Source organism: Hipposideros armiger, unplaced genomic scaffold (assembly GCF_001890085.2).
Source record: "Hipposideros armiger isolate ML-2016 unplaced genomic scaffold, ASM189008v1 scaffold_72, whole genome shotgun sequence".
In the NCBI taxonomy this organism is placed as follows: domain Eukaryota; kingdom Metazoa; phylum Chordata; class Mammalia; order Chiroptera; family Hipposideridae; genus Hipposideros; species Hipposideros armiger.
The window spans coordinates 4,320,338-4,340,595 of NW_017731422.1; the positions used below are offsets into that span (position 1 = coordinate 4,320,338).

Consider the following 20,258-nt stretch of genomic DNA (forward strand, 5'->3'; position numbering starts at 1 on the left):
CCTTCTGTGTAATCCTCAGTCTACACCAAATTTGCTTTTCTTTGTTTTTAACTTCCTTCCGAAGGAACCAATTTTGAATTGAGAACTAATGAGTATTGAGTTGAAAATGCCAGTTGCAAGGCTTTTTCTAGGAAAATATTTTGCTGAAAGCTTTTGATTTCTTTCTCTCCCCCCTTCTCTCTCCCTCCCTTCTTCCTCTCCCCATCTCTCTCTCTCCCACTCCCCCCCACCCCCACCCCCGGCTCTGCTATGCCAGGTTGGAAGAGTGGAGACTTCTGTAAGACATGGATAGATGCAAACATGTAGGGCGGTTGCGGCTGGCCCAGGACCACTCCATCCTGAACCCTCAGAAGTGGTGCTGCAGGGAGTGCACCACCACGGAGTCCGTCTGGGCTTGTCTCAAGTGCTCGCACGTGGCCTGCGGCCGCTACATTGAAGACCACGCCCTTAAACACTTTGAAGAGACCGGACACCCGCTAGCCATGGAGGTCCGGGATCTCTACGTGTTCTGTTACCTGTGCAAGGACTACGTGCTCAATGATAACCCGGAGGGGGACCTAAAGCTGCTGAGAAGCGCCCTCCTGGCGGTCAGGGGCCAGAAGCAGGACCCGCCGGGGAGGCGCGGCCGGACGCTGCGGTCCATGGCCTCGGGCGAGGATGCGGCCCCGCCGCCGCGCGCTCCTCAGGGACAGCCGCAGATGCTCACGGCTCTGTGGTACCGGCGCCAGCGCCTGCTGGGCAAAACGCTGCGGCTCTGGTTTGAGAAAAGCTCCCGGGGCCAGGCGAAGCTGGAGCAGCGGCGGCGGGAGGAGGCGCTGGAGCGCAAGAAGGAGGCAGCGCGGCAGCGGCGGCGCGAGGTCAAGAGGCGGCTGCTGGAGGAGCTGGCCAGTGCCCCTCCGCGCAAGAGCGCGCGCCTGCTGCTGCACGCACCCCGAGCCGCCGCCCCGCGCCCTGCCGCCCCGCGCACACCCGCCGGGGGCCGCCTCCCGCCGCGCCGCGCGCCCGCCGTGGCACCGGGCGTCACCGGCCTGCGCAACCTGGGCAACACCTGCTACATGAATTCCATCCTGCAGGTGCTCAGCCACCTCCAGAAGTTCCGAGAGTGTTTCCTGAACCTCGACCCTTCCAAAACGGAACAGCTCTTTCCCAAAGCCACCAACGGGAAGGCGCCACTCTCGGACAGGCCGGCCAGCAGCTCGGCCACCGAGCTGTCACCGAGGAACGTCAGGGCCGAGTCGTGCGAACGCGAGGGCCTCTGCTGGAACGGCGGGGCTTCCATCACCAGGAGCCTAGAACTCATCCAGAACAAGGAGCCCAGCTCGAAACACATGTCCCTCTGCCACGAACTGCACACCCTCTTCCGAGTCATGTGGTCTGGAAAGTGGGCCCTGGTGTCGCCCTTCGCCATGCTTCACTCGGTGTGGAGCCTGATCCCCGCCTTCCGCGGCTACGACCAGCAGGATGCGCAGGAGTTTCTGTGCGAGTTGTTGCACAAAGTGCAGCAGGAACTCGAGTCCGAAGGCACCGCGCACCGTATCCTCATCCCCTTCTCCCAGAGGAAGCTCACCAAACAGGTCTTAAAGGTGGTGAATACCATATTTCACGGGCAGCTACTCAGTCAGGTAGGTGTGTGCCCACCCTATAACCCCGACTCTGCCCATCACGTCGGAGGGAGGCTTGTATGTTAGTTTGGGCTTCCCGCCATCAGTTTTCATTTTCAGTGACTGTCTTTAACCTTTAATGACAATATAGATAATCTAATGTTCTCTTGGTTATAATTAAGTACCTATGGCTGGCATGCCATCCTTTGATCGGTTTTAGGAAATTGAACAGTTTGCCTGTAACCTTGGTTCCCTCGTAGTTTGAAAGAGTGTGTATTCTCCCTTCCTAGGCACTCTTTACATACATGGAAGGAAGGTGGCTAAGAGTGCCAGAAGGTGCCAGAGGCTTAACCAAGCCTACCTCCTGTTCCCCATTACCTTTCATTTGCTAGACCTTGAGCCATGTACGGACATAAGCGAAGACTCATAGATAAGGCTTTGTGAGAATATGCAGAAAGAATTTTTAGAGTTAAAAAGGTGGGCAACCTAAGAGATTTAGGGAAAACCTCTACACTGTGCTACTGAGGTTTTGTGCCCTGGTATTTAGGGTTTTAAAAGAATGATGAGTAGGGTGGAAGCGAAAGTTTATTTAGGCTTTTAGCATTCGAAAGGGGAGTACTTATTTTATAGGCACTTTCTCTATCCCCTGAGGGTCCACTGGAAGAAAGGTGCATCTGGGAAGGTTATAGTGGGAGGAGATCTAATCACAAGGTACTTTGAGGCTCTGTGGACACAGGGGTCAGTGTAGGGGTACTGCAAGAATCAAGGGCAAAAAGATAGGCAGGTCGGGACTGCACGGAAGGAATGAAGTCTGGAGGAGGAAGGAGTGAGGATAAGAGAGAGAGACAGGAATCGGGGAATTCTCCACCTCAGACTGATTCCATGATAACTTGCAGTGTTTACTACAGCACCGAGTGGTAGAGCGTGCTTTGAGAGAGAAGAGACAAAGGGGCAGGTAATAACCCCTGTGCCGTATGGTTTTCCAGTTCCAGATGGCATCACACAGTTAGAAATATTGGGTTGTCGGAAAAGTCATGAGGTATTTTTGCAATGAAAAACAGAAAAAATACGTCATGACTTTTCCGACAACCCCAATATATACAGAAGTAACAGGCTCTAATTCTCTTAAAGTTATGTTTACTATTTTACTACAATTAAAATTATTTTGTAAAACTGTATGTTAGTTTTGGTCAAGTTATATGTCTTGTATCAAGCAAGGAAAAACATGTGGGAAGTGTGGAAGTTATATAACCTGTCAATCAATCTTTTCATTCTAGGTCACATGTATATCATGCAATTATAAATCCAACACCATTGAGCCCTTTTGGGATCTGTCCCTGGAATTCCCTGAACGCTATCACTGCATAGAAAAGGGATTTGTCCCTTTGAATCAGACAGAGTGCCTGCTCACTGAGATGCTGGCCAAGTTCACAGAGACAGAGGCCCTGGAAGGGAGAATCTACGCTTGTGATCAGTGTAACAGTGAGTGCTGCTGGGGGGTGGAGGGTGGGGGTGGAGGTTGCAACTGGAATATTAGTTTAAGGTGCTTCTTTTGCCCCTTTTAGTCAAAAGTAACACTGATAACATTGAGTGGTTCTAACGCACCTTTTAAGGAAGTTTTTTTCTCTCATTTTACTGAAAACAAGAATATGGACATTATACTATATTAAAAAACCAAACCAAACCTAGGAGTGGTGCCTCCTTTGACTCCTGCTCTGATTGACATTAGCTGTTATCTTGGGAGGCATATGAAAGTGTGGATCCTAAATGGGAACTCTAAGAATGTGAGTACTTAGCTTCACAGAGCTACCGGGGTCCTGCTGAAATTCATGAATATAGAGAGTCTGGTGGCTCTTAAGCTGAGCTCAGGTTAGCATAGCCTGTTTGAGGCTGTGGCTTCAGAAAAGTATACTTTTGTACTGTATCTGTAGACTTAAAGTCTGTCAGAAGTGATGCTGAAGATGGGTACAATAAAATCAAGAAAGCAGGTAAAAAAGTACATTGTTCTGTGGCAATTCGGTTCTTTTTGTGTTTGTTTCGCACATGTTTGGAAGGTTGGCATTTCAGAAGGGGTCATAAGCAAGCATTCCTCCATCGTGGCTTTAAGTTTAAAGCGGAACTCTTTCCATATGGTTACAGGGAGTCTTAGGCAGGACCCCCTCTGCCTTGCCACACTAGCCCCTAATGCTTTCGCTAACCCAGCATTTCCCAGAGGAAATGCAGAGCAGATACTTAGAAGCTCATGTTTGGATTTTTTGGCTTATAAAGATTTGGAAACTGAAATGAATGGATTGTGCAGAGATCTAGAAATCAACTTGCAGCCACATAATAGTTTGGACTTTGAGTTTGGAGAACAAAAATCTTATGGTAGTCCTTCTTAATACATTTGCATATGGCTTTTTAAAATAGTAAATTGTGGGAAACCTGTTTTCTTTGAAGAATCGGGGCAAAAATAAAAAAGTAATACTTGATATTATTTTGCTATTTTAAAACAAAATTTGAAATGCTGTACCTGGTTAACTATAGACCCACCTGTCTTTTCCATATTGAGATATAAAGGCAGTGACTTAAATTAGCTTATTAGAGCAGTATCTATTTTTTTTTGTTTTTTTTTAAACAGTGATTCATAAGCTTTTTACTTGTAAGGAGCAGAAGGATGTTAACTTTAATTCCATCATTCTCAGACATGATAGACTAGACAAGAAATACTTTTATTTTTGCAGGAAAGTGTTGTTTTTCTGGTTGCCAGATGTGCCAATTTATCAGGATTTCTCCAGGCCAGTTCAAATAATAGCAGGGAAGGAAAGCTATCGTAAAGGGACAAGATGAATTGATCTGTTGCTTGTGAAGTTTCTAAACCATCAGCCTTCCACTCTCTGTGTGGCCAGCTTAATCAAATGGAGACAGAACTGATCAATCTCAATTGAATCAGTAATTTCTTTTTCTTTGTGAATTTCATTTTAGGGAAACAAAGCCAGGTTCTGTATGGTCTTTGTTTTGGCTCACACACTCCCTCTGCCGACAGTGGCAGTCATTGCTGGGGTTCCCAGGCAGAGCTGCAATAATTTTCAAAACCCTGCTGGTGACTAGGAGTATAAAATAAGGCCAGGCCCCGCTTTGAATTCTCTTTCTGTTCGTGACCCCCCCCGCCCCCCCCACGTATCATATCATGATTGCCAGTCCTAGTAAAAGCTATGACACATTCATTCCGCTGCAATCTGTTAGGAGAAGCAACAGCTCCATATTCCTATTGTCACAGAAAGCTCCCTGATACGTCATCTGCCTGTGATTTGCTACCTTTCATGAGTAGTGCAGACAGGGCTTGGAATCAGATGCCAAGCTCTTCAGACACTGAGGCCGTGATATCAACAGCTTACAGACAATTAGCAGGCACCACAGTGGACCACTAACTAATTTCACATTCCCATCCATTCACCAACTTAATTAATAACAGAACAGTCATCTGTAAATAGTTATAGAGAAGGCTTCTGCTGGAAATTAAGAGAAATGTATTTCCATTGTTTGTTTGCTATAATTAAAAAATGCATTTCCCCCACAGTTGAGTGGTTTTAGAAACAAAACTGGAGTCTGAGCACTGATTCCGCTTTGGGCTGAATAGATTTGGCTAGACTGTCAGCCTTGTCCTACATGTCCAGCAGTGTGCTTTTATCCAAGAAACATAGTTCACAAAGTAGGTACAGCATAAAAATATAAAACCAGAAAAGGCTCTTTTCTAAATATTTGTATATGCCACAAGCATATCATGCTGGAGAAAAAAATATTTTAAAATACTTTGTCCTTTAGTAATCCTGTTCTACCTTTTTCCTAAGCCTGAAATATATATTATTACCCATTTTACAAGACAGCAAAATGAGGTTCAGAGTTTTGAATAACTTGTCCAATAGCGTACAACTATTGGGTTGTCGAAAAAGTCATGACGCATTTTTGCAATGAAAAACATACAAAAAATATGTCATGACTTTTCCGACAACCCAATAGCTGTGAGCAGGAAATAGAATTAGGCCTTTCTGATGAAAACAAGAAGCTTAAGGTATATTATAGTGCATCATGATTTAAGTTATAAGCCCATATTTAAAGGCATAGAACCCTACCATATACCATATACCATGTGCATGTTGTGGCAGTGACCTTCCATTATATTCCATTAATAAACCCATGACATCACGAGTGTTCCATCCTAAACCCATACCAATTTTGGAAATTGCTGATGGCAAAAATTTGAAACTGGACGTATCAGGATTAGGTTTAGTCAACTCAAATAACAATGACTTAAAACAAGTACTTTTTTTTCTGTTATATACAGAGAGTGCCCAAAAAAATGTAGACACATTTTAAGGAAAAAATAATTAAAATTGTAATACTCAATATATACCAATAACAAAAGATGAATACAAGTCACGTTTGACTTCTGTAATTACAAGAGGTGCTCAAAGTGGTTACCATCAGCGTCCAGACACTTCTGATTACAGCGAACTACTGCTTGAGCAATGTTAACCAAAGTGTCCACTTGTATACGTTTTTTTGGCACCCCCGGTATAAGAAGTCTGAAGGACATTCAGAGGCTTGCATGGTGGCTGCATGGTTGTTGTGGACCCAGGCTCTTTCCATATTTCAGCTTTACTATCCTAGTTTAAGACTTCCATCCTCAAGATTATCTCATGGTCCAAGAGGAATTCCAACAGCTGCAAACAGTGAGAAAGAAGGACAAAGAATGCACCTTACAACTGAGTCAGTGTTCTTTAAGCTACCATCCCAAGAGTGCCACACAATCATTCCTTCCATCTCTGCCAGAATTCCGTGGCCACACCACACAGACACGTGAGGCTGGAAAATGCAGTCTTACAGAGGGTCACATTGCTGCCCCAAATAACATTGAGGTTCAAATACTGAGAAATAAGGAGAATGCATATTGAGTGGCAAGTCATTATCTCTGCCATAGCTAGGAACGAATGAGACTCCTCATAATCTGTGTCTTGTACCTTCCCAAACCATATAGGCAAACGACGAAAATCCAATCCCAAACCCCTTGTTCTGAGTGAAGCTAGAAAGCAGTTAATGATCTACAGACTACCTCAGGTCCTGCGGCTGCACCTTAAAAGATTCAGGTGAGCTTGCTCTCCGGCGTCCCAGGTGGCTGTGGGAACCGCTGCTTCAAAGGCTTTGGTGAAGGCAAATGTCTTTGCTGTTGGGAGGGGACGCTGGTTCCCTAGAGACCCTACGCTTTCCGTGGAGATGACACGGGTCATGCCCAGTGGGGCAAGTTGATATTGGGGACCAATATCAACTGGCTCCTGCTCTCAGGACTGGCTCCCTGTTTGATTAGCTAGTCTGCACCAGCTGTCTGTGCTTGGAGATTGTCTAGCCTCACTTAGGCTTATATAGTCATTTTAGGAATAAAGTATGAGGTAATCTGTGAAAAGACAGGCAGGCAGTAAACTACAAAAGATTATTCCCTGAATTGGTTGTTTAGGGATCTCTAGTTTCAGGGTACATCATGGAAGATTCACAGGAAATACATGTGAACATTGATTACTAGTGTTTTATTGACATGAAAACCAAAGCTGGAAGGTTGTTTTGTCAGCTCCCAGTTTTACCCACCTCTACCTGTAATCATTTATGCCCTTTTTTACTAGTAAGAAGTTTCTCTCCATGCTCTAGGTGGTCTGGCCGTAATCACCGAGAGAAGATTGGGGTCCATGTCGTCTTTGACCAGGTATTAACCATGGAACCTTACTGCTGCAGGGACATGCTCTCCTCTCTTGACAAAGAGACCTTTGCCTATGATCTCTCCGCAGTGGTCATGCATCACGGGAAAGGGTTTGGCTCAGGACACTACACAGCCTATTGCTACAACACAGAGGGAGGTGCGTGCGCTTTGCTCTGTGGGGTGGGGGACACGGAAAGGGCTGGTTTGTCCACATTTCATTGCTTTCCTTTTATTTCATTTATAGGGGGATAGTACATACATGTAAATCCAGTGGGCAGGATTATGAAAGTTGGATTCAAATTTTGGATATATTACTAAGTAAAAACCTAACACTTCTAAAAATTGACAGGAATTGACACATGTAAAAGTGCTTAGCACAGCTAGCACTTTATGCTCAATTAATGTTAGAGGTTATCATTATTTATTAATACTTGTGCTGCAGACTTCTGTTTCCTTCTTGGCTATGCAAAAACAATAGGACCTGTCTCACCTCATGGAGATCCTGTATGACTCTCACTAGCTTCAGCTCATAAAGCTGAGAACATTTACTGAGCACTTACTATGTCCTTACTACATCCCTTACATGAGAGGTGTGGGGATGCCAGGGCCCCTCCCAAGAGCCTTTCAGTCCTTCCCCCCCAGAGCAGAGCCTCCCAGTTAGTTACTGCACTGGGGCAGGAGGGCTGCAGCTGTGTTTTCAGTAGTATACTGATCTTGAACCAGGTAGCCAGAGTGAGCCTGTGAACAAATAACTTTTTAGTCCTCCTAAATTTTCCTTTAGCACTCCTCTCTTTTTTCTATTTCCCCTTCCCTCCTTCTCTACCCCTCTCTTAGCCCTCAGTCTCCTGTCTTTATAGATAGAAAGCCGTAATGGGCAATGAAAAAGCCTAAATAAAATGAGGACAAAAATTTGAATCAGTTGATATTGTAAACGGTATTGTGGTGGGGTTTGGTGGGGTTAAAGCCAATGGTTACAGAGAAGTCTCTTGGTTTCATTTACTCGTCTCTTCCCCCACCACCAATGATCAGGGCTTAGCTCTATTCACATTCCTGTCCCTTTCTTCATCTCCTGGTTGTGCCTGCTGATTGGAAATATAAGTTGGGTAGTCATTTACTCTTTCTTTCCTTTGGTTTCATAGGTTTTTGGGTCCACTGCAATGACTCAAAGCTGAATGTATGCAGTGTCGAGGAAGTGTGCAAAACTCAAGCCTACATCCTTTTTTACACTCAAAGAACAGTTCAGGGCAATGCAAGAATCTCAGAAACCCAACTCCAAGCTCAGGTGCAGCCCAGCAACAACGGTGAGGGCAGACCACGGACCTTCCCCTGAATGGGAGGCATGTATCAAAAGACTGGCTTGCTTTTACACTATTGGTGTCTGTACATCTTTCCTCTTACAGGAAGTAAGGTTTACTGCAGGAACAGATGACTAGGTTTGCCTCACTGGGTCTAGAGCAGAAGGTGCCAGGTGACTCATGTCCTATCATAAAATCTGTAGTCACTTTCTTTTGAATGGATTGAGGAATTCCCTCCTTTGATAAAAATCAAAAGGAGTAACTTGTATGAAGATTCTTTCATCAATTGCTTCTGGATATAGAGGGACCTGGGTGGAGCAAGGAGGGAGTAAATTGGTCATATCCAGCCAGGAGACAGCCGTGTTCTCGTTCTATGTGTGATTAGTCAGGACCTCCTTGCAGCACCACCCTCCCGATGTGAGCATCCCTGGACAGAACACAGGAGTGGCCCTGGGCTTGCAGCTGGCCTGATGGGCATGATTGCAAGGCAGGAGAATTCTAAGGATTTGTTCCTACAAAGGAAGGAACGTTCAAGGGTTAAAAATTTGCAAGCTTCCTTTTTGGGGGGATAGCAGTTGAAGAGTGGAATGAGATGCATGGAGCAAATTTCCCCATGCAAAATGTGAGGTTTTCCACGTCATCTTCTCCCTGGCTGCTGCTCATTTAATCATTCCACATCTTCTGAGACTGGCATGGAGATGCCTTATTCTAAAGGAGCAGTTCATACAGGGAAGCAATAAGCTGGCACATGACATGTTCTCTGTTGCATGCTAAGCGTAAGGGTACTCCTGGCTACCCAGGTCTGTAGCAGATCCGTGGTTCGGGTCAGGTAAAGGTCTAGGGCTCGGTTTACATTGGTCTTTAGGTCAGTTGTCTGAGGCTTTCTCAGAACTCAGCTGAGAGTGGGCAGGGAGAGCTGGTGGCCCAGGGGCTTATCTGAATGTCTGTCACCCATTCTCACCTGGTGTGGCGTGCAGTTTTTCTTCTTGCACCTGGAAGGCTAGAACATTATTGTTCACCGCAAGGTTTGGGAGCTTTTGCTTTCCTAGGGCTTAGGAATCTGCCCCTTGTATGTCTGAACAGTTGACTGCTGATGCCCCTGGCCTGTTTCCTCCCAAATCTGGTAATCCCGGCTGGTTCCTTACCCAGCCACATTCAGTCCACCAGAGAAAAGCAAGAGTGCCCTGTCCTTTACTCCAGTGCTGTAAAATAGATCTTTCTCTCTAAACTGGGCCATTTTCTAAGGGGAATGAAATTGCCCGGATGGAAACCTTCCTCCCCATCAGGCACCACTGAATTTCCCTTCTCAATCCTTCGCTTAGACTCACAGTACAAGTAAACGCAACCTGTAACTCGTGGGGCTGCTGCAGCCTGCCTCAGCCTGTCATATGAACAAATGCTCATCTTTTGACTGAGTATATCATATAAGTATTTCAATTCAGGTAGAAGTACAGTTGTCGCTTGAAGGGAGCAGATGTGGAAGGGAGTTTCGGGAGGGGTGAGAAGTTGGGAAAAGAGAGGCTAATGAATAAGGGTCGTAGCTCTAGCGCTGTTGATGAGCCACATTCCCAAGCAGAGCTGTAGCATTTGTTGTTGACCTCTTGAGATGAACTCTCCCACAGAACCTGCCAGACAGCACTGAGACATGGAGAAAATCCAGACAGAAAATGGCTCACCCTGATAAGGAAGGGCGAGTGACTATATTTTAAATTAAACTTGCTTTTGCCAACACTGTGAGGTTTCTGTAATATTTAGCTTTTATTTGGAAGCGATCGCGTATGGCATTTTTTATGCTGTTTGGTTTATATTGTCTACTGCAGGCTTCTCTGTATAAGCTTGGCCCGGGCTCCCACTCTCCTGGACACTGTTTTAAAGTGTCACAGCTGCCCATGCTGCCAGAGGCTCTGATGTGAAGCTATACTCTCTAGAACCACATTTTTAAGTCGGCATGATCAGTGATGACTTTTTGTGGCAACAGAAAACCAATTAACTCAAAGGAGAGTAAAAAGGAAAGGAAAATATAAATTGTGCCTCATCTTTCATTGAATGCTATATTTATTATTCTAGAAAAAGAGAATGTACAAATGGAGAATAGAGCATCTACTTCATCCCTCAGGCTGTCCAGGGGGAAATACTTAAAAACAAAAACAAAAAAAAACATTTAATGGAAAATTTAAAGATCTTCAAATTTAATTTTTAAAAATAGTTTTATACCAAATATTATAAGGAATATTAAACAGATTAAAGACTTTGTAAAATAAGTGCTTAACTTAGCTAAGCACCCCTGTATCTAATTAATAAAATTGTTTAAAAGGAGTTGGAATAGAAACCAATATCAGAGTCCTCACAGAGCTGCACTCTTGAAGGTGCCCCTGCAGTCAGACACCTCAGGTACCCAGAGGCCCCAGCACTAGACACTGTTGAGAAGTTAGTATTTATGAAGATTTTTATTAAAGACAAGAGTTCCCTGCTGCATAAGTTAGTGGCTGTTGTGAGGGAAATGTCCCTTTGCCTTTAATTTATTTACATATTGGAAGTACATTAATTTCTTATTAGTTGCTTCTTACTTTAAATGGAAACACTCTAAAGAGAAGAAAATAAGAACCAGGTAGAAGTTGACTAGATGTTGCCAAATCAAACCCAAGCTCTCCTAACCGAACCTTATGGACCTGCTTCTCTCCCAAACAAGTAGTTCGAGCCCCGTTCCAGGAACCCTTTGAGTTGGCTGGTGTGTTTACTTTCTGCTGTAGCCAGCCAAGATGAATGCACCCTGGCCCTTGAAAAGGATTTTTACCTCAGTCTAGCTTGACCCTCATACTTGCGGTTGCCTCTGAGAGGAGCATCCATGCTAGCTAGCATCAAAAAGATTAGGAATGCCCTCAACAGCCAGAAACTGAAGCTCTTACTAAATGGTGGGCAGAGCTCTTGCCAGCTTTGATCAAACCCCTTAAGCTTAGGGGGGCAGTACCACACTGTAAAGAATTTCCAGATGTCTCTTTAAAAGTCATAAATAAAATTGGAAACTGTAGAAGTGTTAATGTGTCCTATGGACTCAATAGCAGAGTTTATTTTTGTTTTTCATGGCAAGGCTTCTAGAGTCAGTGATTGTGTGAGTTCCCTTCTCTGGCTATGCTTCCAGTTCCATCCAAGTGCAAGAATGAATGGGGTGGGTTGGCTGACAATGCGGTGTGGGCCCCAGCCAGGCCCCAACATAAGCCTGAGAGAGGTGTGGGCAGTAGTGCAGAATGAAAACATGGTTGGGTGTGGGAGGTGGGATAGGGGTGGGCAGGCAGGGAGGGAGAAATGGAATTTGTTTTACTTACTGATAAAGCTTTGTGAACTAATTTTATACAATTCATAAAATTTGGTGCCTTGTACCCAATTATGGTTTGCATGGGATTGAAAAGGTTAAGGGAAGGGGTTCCTTCTTGTCATTTCAAAGGGCAAATTGGTCTGTATAGTGTAAAGGACATTTGGTATCAGACTTTTTTAAAGCATTTCATATCTCTTGTGTGTGAAAGCAAATTATTCTTACCAGCCAAGATCTGAAATTTTTCTGTAATATCCAAAATGTCTGTATCTGTGATTGTTCATGAAATGGCTGCTTTTCAAGGCAGACTATGTACCCCATTCTTTTTCACCACCTCTTTTATGTTCAAAACATTAACTCAGGCCTTTTCAAATCAGGCTGGGAGGGCCACCCTTTCGTAAACATGTTATACCCCTATCTGGGGTTATATTTTATGAGTGGAAGGGTTGCTTTTCTAGCTGGTTGGGAGAGCACAAACATTCAGAAAAGGCCTTTCCGTTTCTTCTAATGCTGGGCAACTTCTGGTAGAAGTACAACAAAAATGGGTCCTCCTGAAGTGCTACTACTTTCATCAGTTCTGAAGTTGTTCTGCACAAATTTTCAGGAAGCAGTATAGAACACAATCCCCTATATGTGAACCTTTTAGTTTAGATTGTAAGGTAAGCCAGTGCACTGTGTAATATGCAAAAGAGAAGGCTCCAAGAACCAGCCCAGCCCCTTTTCCCGGAGGGAGCTACAGATGGTGCTGAGTGGCTGTGAAAGGAGACCTAGTCTGCTCACCCACGGGGCTGTTTCTAGCATGTCCTTTTCCTCTGACCTGCAAGTTCCCACCGAGCTCATGAGACTTCACCAAAGGGTATTTTAAAAGCTCACCATTTGGGGCCGGCCGAGTGGCTCAGTTGGTTAAGAGCTCACTCCAGAGTGCGAGCTCTGAGCAACAGGGTCGCCTGTTTGATTCCCGGCCTGAGCTGAGCTGCCAACAGGTGGCAGGATGGCTCAGCTAAAAATAAAGAAATATAAAAAGCTCACCACTCTAAGCACATTTCATAATTGGGTCCCTCAGCCCAATTACTGGTTTAATTAGGTGAGAGGCTTCTATCTTTAGGATAAAACCTTCCATGGCCACTTAGTTTTTTCCCAGGTAAGTATGCATCTCCCTGGTAGGTCAGGTTCTTTTTTGAAGTCAGCACTACAGCTGTGAAGTTTCTCCTAAATATGACTGCGAGTTTAATTTATATCTTCCACATTTAAATTAACCATTCTCTGGGTCTAGGACTTTAAAACAGTGTGTACTCATTCAACCCCATACATTGCTCTAAATGCACCATAGCTACTATAGCAATCAGGTGCATGGTCATTTTTGTGGACTCTTTCCATTCTTACATCTGCTGGCATGTTTCCATTTCAAATCTAGCTAGTGTAAGAGACTTTCATAGTACTGTGATAACTAGCCAGGACTGAAAACTGTGATAGGATGTAAAATTGACTTCCCCCTGGGGAGAATGGAATGGTGAAAGACAGCACTTTCATTTAAAGATGATGACTAGTCATCATGATTTTTGAAACTGTCGATTTGGTAGCTTTATTTGCTAAAGACTTACCACTTTGAGGAGTTAAGCCAATTTAAATGAAACTTTACCTTACCAGCATATGGCTTTACAAACCAACTAACAGTGAACACTATTACTTGAAGCTAAAACATTGTTTTTTTATTTCTTTCGGTTACAATTGACATACAATATAAAGCATTGAATTTTGAATGAAATTTCAATTATGCTTTTGGAAGCTACCATGTATTATTTTTGATGGATTTTGATTTTCAATTTTGGAACTTTATCAAATAGAACTGTTCACAATTATGAGTAGATCTGGTAGCAGACTTCAAGGATGTAAGTTTCATTCCTATAAAGAAAAGGAGATGCTGACACTTGTCTTAACAGTGGTCTGATGTAGGCGGGAAGGGGATTAGAATCTATATTATAGCTTAAGTTCCCTTCCTGGTCACCATTTGAGGGGTGATGGCTTCAAACCTAAGCCTTGCTCTCATTTCATTTATGTGACCCTTCTTCATCTTAACACCCAGTAAGATATACATCTGTCAGATTGTCTGTGGTCCCACTGTAGACTCTTAAAGGGTCTTGGTTTTATGTTAAGCCAGCCACAGCCCTGAATTTACACAAGCTCAAACTCCTGCTAACCAATGGGACCTACCTGATTAATACAAGAGAATGGTGCTTTTTAAAAAAAGAAAAAAAAAAAGAAAAGAAAAATACATAACTAATCTAATTCTCAAACAGCATTCTTAACGAGATTTATGCCGGCAGGGTCACGAGGTGCTATTTTGTCCTATTTACCTTTAGTGAACAGGTTACTAGAGACAACATCTGTCAACTGCATCAATTAGGCCACTATGGTACATTTATACTGACCCTCCTTTCTAATGCATGTCCCTTAATCCTATACCAGTTCCATAAGAGACTTGGCACGAAAAAGCAGTATTTTAAAAAATGCCTAGCAGAGTAAATCAACTGGAAAAGTTGCCAAGGGTAACGTGTCTCCATCTCCATGTGTGTCTAAGCCCACAAGGCTTTCCATGCCAGTTCCTTACATATTCCATTTCCAAAGAACCCAAACTCCTAGACAGTGGCACGACCATGAATTTCAGGGTCACAGGACATCTATTTCCTTGTGAAGGAAGCAGTTTTCTCAGGCAGCTGCTCACTTTAATGCCCATTGCCCAGGTTTACTTAACACATTGCCTCCACCTGCATATCACTGCCCTCTTTCTGCCAACAAATCCCACTCTAGTCCAGCGACAATGACGCCCTGGTGCCTGAAAAACCCACCTGGTGCACTAACATGCTATGCAACACCAAATGGCTTCTTCCCCTAGTACTGCTCAAAAATGGAAATTCCTCAAGAATAAGCTTCATCCTATGATAACATCAATGTACGGTGGCTACAGTTCCCATTCTTTTTTCTTTCAATATGAAGCAAACCACCTCTGTTACAACCCACATTTGGGGCTTGTTCCTGTCTCTTGAGTGTGAAATATAAATCATGTTTTTATGATTTTTGTAAATCAACTTTTTACACCTTGTTTTTGTAAGCTGAAGTTTCTTATTAAAAGAATAATAAAAAAATTGGCTGTCTTTGTGTGCAGTCTTTATTTCAAATAATTGGTAAAATACTATTAGGTTATTCCTCAAAACAAGAGCAAAGATCACCCCCTGCAGAAACTTGGGAACTATGTACAGAACTTTACGGAATGGCGGAAAACAATTTAGCTGAAGCCTGACTGCTGACCAGAGAATGGAGTGGACTCAGTGAAGAAAAGGAAATCAGGCAGGGAAGGGAAGGTGCCCCTCTGAATCAAACTTCAGCTGCCATCAGGGCAAGTCTTGTGATGGTCACAGATTGGAGGCTCTGTTTTTGGAAGGTTCAAGTACAGCACGGGTTCCATGTGTCTACAATCAGACAGGACAACAGGTGGCATTAGAAATGTAAAAGCACCAGAGGGAAATTGGTAAGAGACTCAAATCCCTTGCAACATCTGGAAACATTTAGGAAATTGCCAAGGGTTTTACATCAAGTCTCTCTCCTATATTTTATGAACATTTGATAAAGTTATTGCTTCTCCCAGCCACTAGGACGCCTAAGACACACGAAGCAGAGGTTAGGTACTTACCTATTTGGCTACACCCCTGGCTGAGGTGCCATTAGGTCAATGTCACTCAAATTCCTGGCCAGCCAAACTCCGGCAGCGAAAAGTCCCAAATTGAGGATCAAGTTCCTGGAAAAAGAATGTATTCCACTAACCCTGTAGTCATCGAATCACTTATCTTTGGTTAACAAAAGATACTGGGGGAAAAGGCTTCCCACCACCACCCTGGAAAAACTTCCGAGGCAGAAACACTTCTAGATTGCAAGAGTGTTGATCGTTACATGGTAGGTTGCCCAAGACCCACACAGTTTAGTTAGAGTTGGTTTCTGTATCTAAAAACAGCAGGGACTAATGCTAAGGCCAATTAAGCGCTCGTCCAGGGTCGAAAGGCCCGTTTATGAGCTGGCGCCTCTTTTTCCCGGGTTCCCCAGGTCAGGATGAAATTCTCTAGACATAGCCTGGTGACTGAAAACATCTCTTTCGCCGCACGGGAACTCGCCCGGTCAAGGACCTCAGTAAAGCACAACCAGAGCCACTAAGAGGCCAAGATGTTGGCGGTGCAAAAAAACAAAACAAAAACAAAAACCCGGAGGCGCCAGGCTCGGCGAAGAAGGGAAATGAGGCAGATTATGTATACGGGCGTGGAGGGACAAAGAGGGGCCAGGCTGCCGGGCCTCAGTTACCTCCGAAAGTCATTCCTATCGGTGGCGAAGCGGTAGACGCCCCGAAGCCAATCTCCCACGTTGTCTGGAATTTCGGGAGCTTCATTTGCCGAGCCGCCAGGGTTCACGCCGACCCCACTGGAAGCCATAGCAGCACCTTCGCGCTCCGCAAGGCCGCCGAAGAAGCACCGTGTCGGCGCTGACCAATGACGCGACTTCCGGTTCCGCACTTCCGCGGGCTCTGGGCAGGCAGAGGGCGGCGCAGATTGAGCTTGGTTGGTTGCCCGGGAGAGAGAGATAATTCCCGAGCTGCGCGTCCACGAGCTCGGCAAGCGGAGGAGCAAGGCCCAGCTCTGCGGTCCCCTGGTCGGGTTCCTCCTCCGGTCCCCTCCAGGCCTTCGTTTCGCCAAGCCGGTCACTGTCACGCGAGGTCTCTGGGTGATCACTTCATTGGCTCAAGAGAAAGGATGCTAGGGATGCGGCTGTCCCAGCCTATGGCTAGCTCAGCAGGGGATGAGTTGCTTTGGGGAATGGAGTTCCCCAAGAAAGTATCCATCAAAAGTCACAGAATGCGCGCGCTGAACAGGGAGTACTCAAGTTTGTCACCTCGCCGCCTCTTCCTGGCGTGCTTCTGATTTCCTTCAGTCCAGTATTTTTATAGAGGGAGGAGAGCCTTGCTCTCCCTCCCGCCTTACACATCATCCCTCCCCCCGACTCCCCCTTCTCGGGGCCGCGCCACTAGCAAATGATGCAGTGCTTCTTGGAGGTTTCGCTGGCCCCAGCTTGGGGGCTTCCGGGGGTCTTGCAGGGCCGGGGAAGGCGCTGGCCCAAGAAAAAGCCTTCGGGTTCTGAGTCAGAGGAAGAGGAGCATGTGGGGCAGGGGGCGTCCTCCGTCGGATCAAGGGGCGTCTCCAGGGGGCTCTGCTCCGGCCCTTTGGGTGCCTCAGCGTTGTCCCCAGCTCGGCAATCCTGCTCCGGGCTGGATCCATGCAACCCCCTCTGGGCTTCTCGACTGGAGCTGGCGGCAGCGACAAGAAGGGCTGCTCCGGAGATAGTGGTGGCGTGCAGTGAGGCGCGATCCCCTCCTTCAACTCTGTCAAGCCTCGCTTCCCCTGCTGCGGGACGGGTCAGACACGCCCGTCTGAGACTTGAAACCCGGGCAGGGCGGTCCCCTGAAGCCAGGCCCAGCCTCCCGACCCGCCTCCAGGCCGTGCGCGCCGCCGCAGCCGCAGCTTGTCCTCCCCGGGGCTCCCCGCCCCTCCCCGCCTCCGCCCACCAGAGGGCGGCCGCGTCCCCAGTCCAGGAGCGAGTCCTGCCGCATCCTCAACCGCGACGCGGGGTGGGTTCGGGAGGCCTTTGGAGCGCTCTGGCCAGGGACGCGCGGTGAGAGCTGCGGGCCCCGAGGCTCGGGTCTGGGGTATGCGGTTGGGGGGCGGGGGCGCTGCTGGAGGGACGGGACGGAGTGAGACCGGGGCGAGGGTCCCAGCCCGGGAGAACCCCCTCCCAGCCCAGCCCAAGCCGCTGCCCCCTTCCCTCTTGATCTGCACCTTTCCCTCCCTTACCAAGGGACACTCTCCCTTCCAGTGTCGAGGCGAGGCTCGAGCCGACATCCGAATAGCGACTCTCAAAGCAGGTAGGGCAGCAGGGGCCGCCCCCGGGCAGGGCATAACGTCCCCCGCCTAAGGGGCCGGCACAGTCCTGGCAGCAGAAGTGGTTCTCGTGCCAGCGCTGTCCTTCAGCCTCGGTACAGCGCGGGGAGAAGATCAGCTGGGAGAGGGAGAGGGGGACGCCTCATTCATTCATTCATTCATTTATTCATTCATCCAATAACCACTTACACCCTGTTAATGCTAAAGCACGTCTACAGACAATCCCATTTGATCCATTCAACTACTCTAGGATGCAGGGAGGTCTGACTGGCTTAGCCAGAATTCCCCATCTAGCAGGTGGCACAGCCTGAAGTGTGACTGGTCCCCTGGACTCCCAACCTAGGGTTCTGCGCAGCCTCATGCTGACATTAACAGAGTTCCTCGCATGATCAGGCACAGCACTGGGCACTCCGCATACTGATGTCAATGTCTGTCCAAGAATCCCTGCTCTAGAGAAATTCTCAGTCCCAGAAAATTTGGGACTCTGCTTGCGATGGTGAAGGCCACAAAGGCAAAGGGTCCCATATGCCCAGAGCTCAAGTCAGAATAATGGGAACACAAGGTCCCAGGCTGGTTCCTAGTTCTCCCTACTCCACTGTGAGATACTGGGAAAGGTGGACCCTTACATCCTGCCACCTAGGACCCTAAGCAGACCCCCTTAGCCCCTCCTCTCAGGGCTGTACCTGGTCACAAGCAGGGCAGCGCGGCCTCAGCAGCTCAGCGTGATGACGGCCACAGTAGAGATGTCCATTGTGGTAGAAGTAGATGAGGTTTATCAAGGCCTGGCCACAGGCCTGACAGGCAAAGCAAGCCCGGTGCCAGCAACGCTGCTCTCCTGCCCGGGCTGCAAATACTCCGTATTCCCCTGGCCTCAGCCAGTCCCTGCACTGCAGGGGGAGGGGGGGAGGTGTGCTGGCTGCTCAGAGATGGGACCACCCACCCTCCTAGCTTCCTTCCTGACTTCCATCCCGACCCCAACATAACTATTCTCCCCGTATCCCTGCGCAAGCCCACCTCCACTGCAGGCTCCACTAAGAACCCCCAAACCTGGTTTCCCTTTTTCCTCAAGTTTGCCAAACTCTCAATCCCCAAACCCCTCTTTCCCACCAGAGTCCCAGAAGCTAGCTCCTGCAGAAGTGAGAGGGCAAAGCATGGAGGAAGGGGAATATTGTAGGGTGTGGGAATTACATACCTTCTCACAGGTGCATTCTTCAAGCCTGGGAGGTACCAGGCGCACCGCCCCCTGTCCCAGGGCTTCTCGCCTCCGCTGGGCACAGAAGAGCCGCAGCTCAGCCAGCTCCTCCTCCCCAAGGGCCAGGCAGTATCGCTCCTGCAGAAACAGGCCTCCACTGTGACTGGGGGAGCCCCAGCAGGCAAGATTGAAGTTTGATTGGAGAGAGAAGGCTTAGCTGCTGGTCAAAGGAAGGTTGCAGAACCCTCAGGGAGGTGCAGTTGATAAAAGCATAGAAGGGCATTAATATAGAGGGGGGGGAGGGACAAGAACTCCATTAAGTCCACCAATCTTACTCCCCCCACCCCCAGGAATGGTCGTCACTCAGTTCTGATAGCCCTATAGCACTTAGCCCTTTCACCATATATTTACTTCCTTGCTCCCAACAAGCTGTAGTTCAATATCACTTCCCCTTGTGTTTTCCCTATTTATTCCATATCCTCCTGTCTTGCCTTCCCAATTGAATTGTAAGCCTTTAGCCTGGGCACACATAGGGCCTCAATAAAGTTAACCATACTTCCTACATTTGTACATTCCATTATTGGTTTCAAAAGTCGTTCATGCCCATTTTCTCATTTGCTCTTCAACTAAGCATTGTGGTGGGCAGAACAGCCAGTATGTACAATAGATAACTGTACCCATTGTGCAGATGTGGAAACTCAGGAAGGGGGGAGTGGGGGATGACTTCCCTCAATTAGTAGCATAGCTAGGCCTTAAATCCATGTTCCCTGACTTCTGGACCAAGGTTCTTCCCACAGTATGTAGAAAGAGGGAGGCCAAAAAGAGAGAAGCTGGGGAGAGGAGGACCCACATCGATGTCCTGTGGAGGGAGCTGCTGCAGCAGAGTCCGAAGCCCAGGCCAGTTGGGGACTTGGTTGGTGTCCAGGCCAGGGAGCCCCAAGCTCAGAACGTCTGGATTCTGAGGAGACAGCAGATAAGGAGTGGAACTAGGTTTTCTTTCCTTCCCCTTCTTATTGCCAAATCTTCTCCCATCTAGAACAACATCCAAGCACCACCCTCCATTTGGACAATCAACTCCTTCAAGATCACCAGGACAGCTGATCCACTCCTGTATTTGTGGTCTGATTGAGGGAGGCTGGGGCAGCCTCACACCCCAA

The 20,258-nt window shown here is 46.9% G+C and overlaps 4 protein-coding genes across 6 annotated transcripts in view; 2 read left to right on the forward strand and 2 right to left on the reverse strand.

Moving 5' to 3' along the window:
- The first annotated feature begins 258 nt into the window (after positions 1–258).
- Positions 259–12,884, forward strand: USP49 (ubiquitin specific peptidase 49). Of its 2 annotated transcripts, none has more exons than XM_019642747.1 (5): positions 259–1,622; positions 2,879–3,083; positions 6,619–6,727; positions 7,281–7,486; positions 8,469–12,884. In XM_019642747.1, exons 1-5 carry the CDS (start codon positions 285–287, stop codon positions 8,657–8,659), a joined length of 2,049 nt encoding a protein of 682 aa, XP_019498292.1. In that variant the 5' UTR covers positions 259–284; the 3' UTR covers positions 8,660–12,884. The 2 variants fall into 2 exon arrangements, with proteins under 2 accessions (XP_019498292.1, XP_019498293.1); XM_019642748.1 differs by having other exon boundaries at positions 7,281–7,335; positions 8,469–8,592.
- On the reverse strand, positions 6,087–16,508 carry TOMM6 (translocase of outer mitochondrial membrane 6). Of its 2 annotated transcripts, none has more exons than XM_019642756.1 (3): positions 16,282–16,508; positions 15,623–15,727; positions 6,087–6,304 (listed from the first exon to the last, which is right to left on the reverse strand). In XM_019642756.1, exons 1-2 carry the CDS (start codon positions 16,407–16,409, stop codon positions 15,631–15,633), a joined length of 225 nt encoding a protein of 74 aa, XP_019498301.1. In that variant the 5' UTR covers positions 16,410–16,508; the 3' UTR covers positions 6,087–6,304; positions 15,623–15,630. The 2 variants fall into 2 exon arrangements, with proteins under 2 accessions (XP_019498301.1, XP_019498300.1); XM_019642755.1 differs by lacking the exon at positions 6,087–6,304 and adding an exon at positions 14,183–15,401.
- A 152-nt stretch (positions 16,509–16,660) lies between these two features.
- The window catches only part of PRICKLE4 (prickle planar cell polarity protein 4), a 7,650-nt gene continuing 4,052 nt past the window's right edge, over positions 16,661–20,258 (reverse strand). The window contains exons 2-7 of the mRNA XM_019642659.1: positions 19,952–20,236; positions 19,102–19,239; positions 18,593–18,796; positions 17,823–18,027; positions 17,537–17,704; positions 16,661–17,375 (exon numbers count right to left, since the gene is read on the reverse strand). Coding sequence (XP_019498204.1) covers positions 16,999–17,375; positions 17,537–17,704; positions 17,823–18,027; positions 18,593–18,796; positions 19,102–19,239; positions 19,952–20,236 — 1,377 coding nt within the window. The 3' untranslated portion in view covers positions 16,661–16,998. The remainder of the gene's footprint in view (positions 17,376–17,536; positions 17,705–17,822; positions 18,028–18,592; positions 18,797–19,101; positions 19,240–19,951; positions 20,237–20,258) is intronic.
- FRS3 (fibroblast growth factor receptor substrate 3) overlaps positions 17,628–20,258 on the forward strand; it is a 15,140-nt gene continuing 12,509 nt past the window's right edge. Inside the window, exon 1 of the mRNA XM_019642752.1 lies at positions 17,628–17,643. The gene's annotated coding sequence lies outside the window, so the exon portion shown is untranslated. The remainder of the gene's footprint in view (positions 17,644–20,258) is intronic.